The 2,312-nt window shown below is 45.5% G+C and overlaps 1 protein-coding gene across 1 annotated transcript; it reads right to left on the bottom strand.

The window, feature by feature from the left end:
- Positions 1-279: 279 nt before the first annotated feature.
- LOC149402074 (uncharacterized) lies at positions 280-1,937 on the bottom strand. Its single transcript, XM_089608232.1, has 3 exons — positions 1,712-1,937; positions 568-1,616; positions 280-330 (listed from the first exon to the last, which is right to left on the bottom strand). The coding sequence occupies exons 1-3, from the start codon at positions 1,935-1,937 to the stop codon at positions 280-282; spliced, it is 1,326 nt and encodes a 441-aa protein (XP_089464358.1).
- Between the last annotated feature and the right edge of the window lie 375 nt (positions 1,938-2,312).

The following is a 2,312-nucleotide window of genomic DNA, read 5'->3' on the forward strand; positions in this document are numbered from 1 at the left end:
CGTCAATCCAGCGGAGCATTTCGTCGTCTCCCTCATTGTCATTCCCCGAGCGTTCAAAAGCTCGTTCGATGATATCCAAAGGATCCAGGGGGTTGAGGTTGTTGTCGTGAATCCGAGTTGCTTCACGGAGCTGCAACTTCATGTTGTACGAGCAGAAAACAAGCTTCTCGAGTCTGCTGTATGCTAGACGGTTCTTTTGTTTTGTGTGGACGAGAGCAAATGTACTCCAATTCCTCTCACAAGCGGAGGCGGATGAAGTTTGTGACAAAATTCGAATGGTCAACGTCTGTAAAGTCGGGGTCCAATTTTCGTAAAGCTCCCACCACTCACCTGCAATCATGTGATATAAATCATATCATGTCATTTCTTACCATTCCATGACATAGTTAATGCATACAATTCATCTCACAAGCTTACTTGCACAAAGGGTGCCTCGTGCCGAAACAGCACTTCGTTGTGAAAAGTCCCCTCGAGCGTCTCGAAATGCGATTAACTGTAATTAGAAAATCAAATAAGACTCGTATATTCATAATGTGATATAGCTTGTAACAATTTATAGTTTTATACCTCTCTTCCAAGAGTTGACCCATCAAGATCCGGATGCAAGAAGTCGAACACCCTTGTGACAGCGGCCATGTGGGTATTGTCCATGTGGATATCCGGGTTAAACAGCAACTTTGGATTTAGGAAAAAAGCTGCAATGTGTAGTGGATGTTCCATTTGAGTACTCCATCTGTGGTTCACGATGTCGACAACCCATTTCTTCCCACTCATCGCTTCCAACTTCTTTTTCATCTCGTGGAAGACGTAGTATAGTAATCTCATCGTGGGATACATCTCAGTGTCCACTAATCGAAGAGTGGTGTACATCGGCTCGAATATGGCACACACTTCGTCCACCGAATGCCAGAATCTGGGATTTAAACATGTCTCGGATACGGATGTACCTGTAGGAGTTGCACTCAATGTCGAATCATCCCACCATTGACTACTGAACATCGTCCTCAATGCAGCTCTCTTCTCTCGGAGACTTCTGAGAGCTAGATAGTTCGTGGCAAATCTTGTTGCGCCGGGACGGATGATTTCACCTGGGGATGTCTCCCGTAACTTGGACAACACAGTGCCGTGGTTGTAGATGAACTTAGTCGCATCCCTCGCAGCTTTGATAGTTTGCTTAACACTATCTCTCTTCCCAATATCTTCGAACATCAGATCTAGACAATGTGCGGTGCAAGGTGTCCAGTACACATGGTACTTGCGTTGTAATTTCAACCCGGCACTCCTGTAGTTCGAACCGTTGTCGGTCACAACTTGGACGACATTCTGTCTTCCGATTTCTTTGAGCGTTGACCTCAGTATTCCGTAGATGTACTTCCCTATTTTCGTATGCTTTGATGCATCAACGGACTTTAAGAACACCGTTGCACCAGCACAATAAACCATAATGTTTATGATGCTCAGTCTGGTCGGCCCCGTCCAACCATCAGTGAGTAAGGTGCAGCCGTATTTTACCCACCGCTTCTTTTGTTCGTCAAGGTAGTTTTCCGCTTCTTCAACCTCCATATCGAGGTACTTGTTATGAATTTCATACGGAGTTGGTATAGGAACGCCTGGACCTGCAATATGCCAATATACATCATGTTAACGTTTCAAGAACACATGCGATTCGACAATATGAAAATAAAATTACTTATCACGAATTGAGGATTACCCAGGTCTTGAGCGGACGCTATCATGTTTTTGAACTCATGCGAGGCGGCCTTACTCGCCGGCACATGTTGGTGAACAAAGAATTTTGTTATGTGTCTTCCGAGCCACGTTCTCTTCTTCGGATCCACGATCTCATCAATTTTTGTTTGCTTCGCACTCGCTGACTTATATAATGACGGAGCAGCTGGTGGAGATTTTGCCGTAGAACCACTGTCGGGCCCCGACATCATCCGAGCCTCTCATTCCGTCTGCGCCGCCTCTTGTCTTGACCTCTTCATAACTGCTCGTAATTGCGCTTCGTATTCTTCTTCGTTTGATTCTTCCCCGCCAACATTTTTAGTCAATGTCGTGCGAAGCGTAGATTCCAACGACTTTTTGTTCTTCTTTTTTACGACATTGCCTTGAAGTAAAGCTTGCATCTCTTCTCTCACTTCAGGAGGGACTTTCTCACAGAATTTGACACTCCTCGTTGGGTCTACATGGGCTATGTGGTTTTTCACTCTCGTGATGCCGCCACCTCACATAATGTGCTCGCAAAATATGCACTGGTGGCCGCTACTTTTTCCGGGAATAGGTGTGCAATACTTCCTAGCTGGGTCAGG

This window comes from Urtica dioica, chromosome 3 (genome assembly GCF_054948205.1).
Source record: "Urtica dioica subsp. dioica isolate 48M chromosome 3, U.dioica_male_clone48M_v1_H2, whole genome shotgun sequence".
Taxonomy (NCBI): domain Eukaryota; kingdom Viridiplantae; phylum Streptophyta; class Magnoliopsida; order Rosales; family Urticaceae; genus Urtica; species Urtica dioica.

Bases quoted from the DNA above. Each gene is read 5' to 3' on its own strand.
- LOC149402074 (XM_089608232.1), bottom strand. From the start codon at position 1,937: ATGTCGGGGCCCGACAGTGGTTCTACGGCAAAATCTCCACCAGCTGCT. The intron at 1,617-1,711 runs GTAATCCTCAAT...GGCATATTGCAG, and splicing joins AGCGTCCGCTCAAGACCTGG to GTCCAGGCGTTCCTATACCA. The intron at 331-567 runs GTATAAAACTAT...ACATGATTGCAG, and splicing joins GGTCAACTCTTGGAAGAGAG to GTGAGTGGTGGGAGCTTTAC.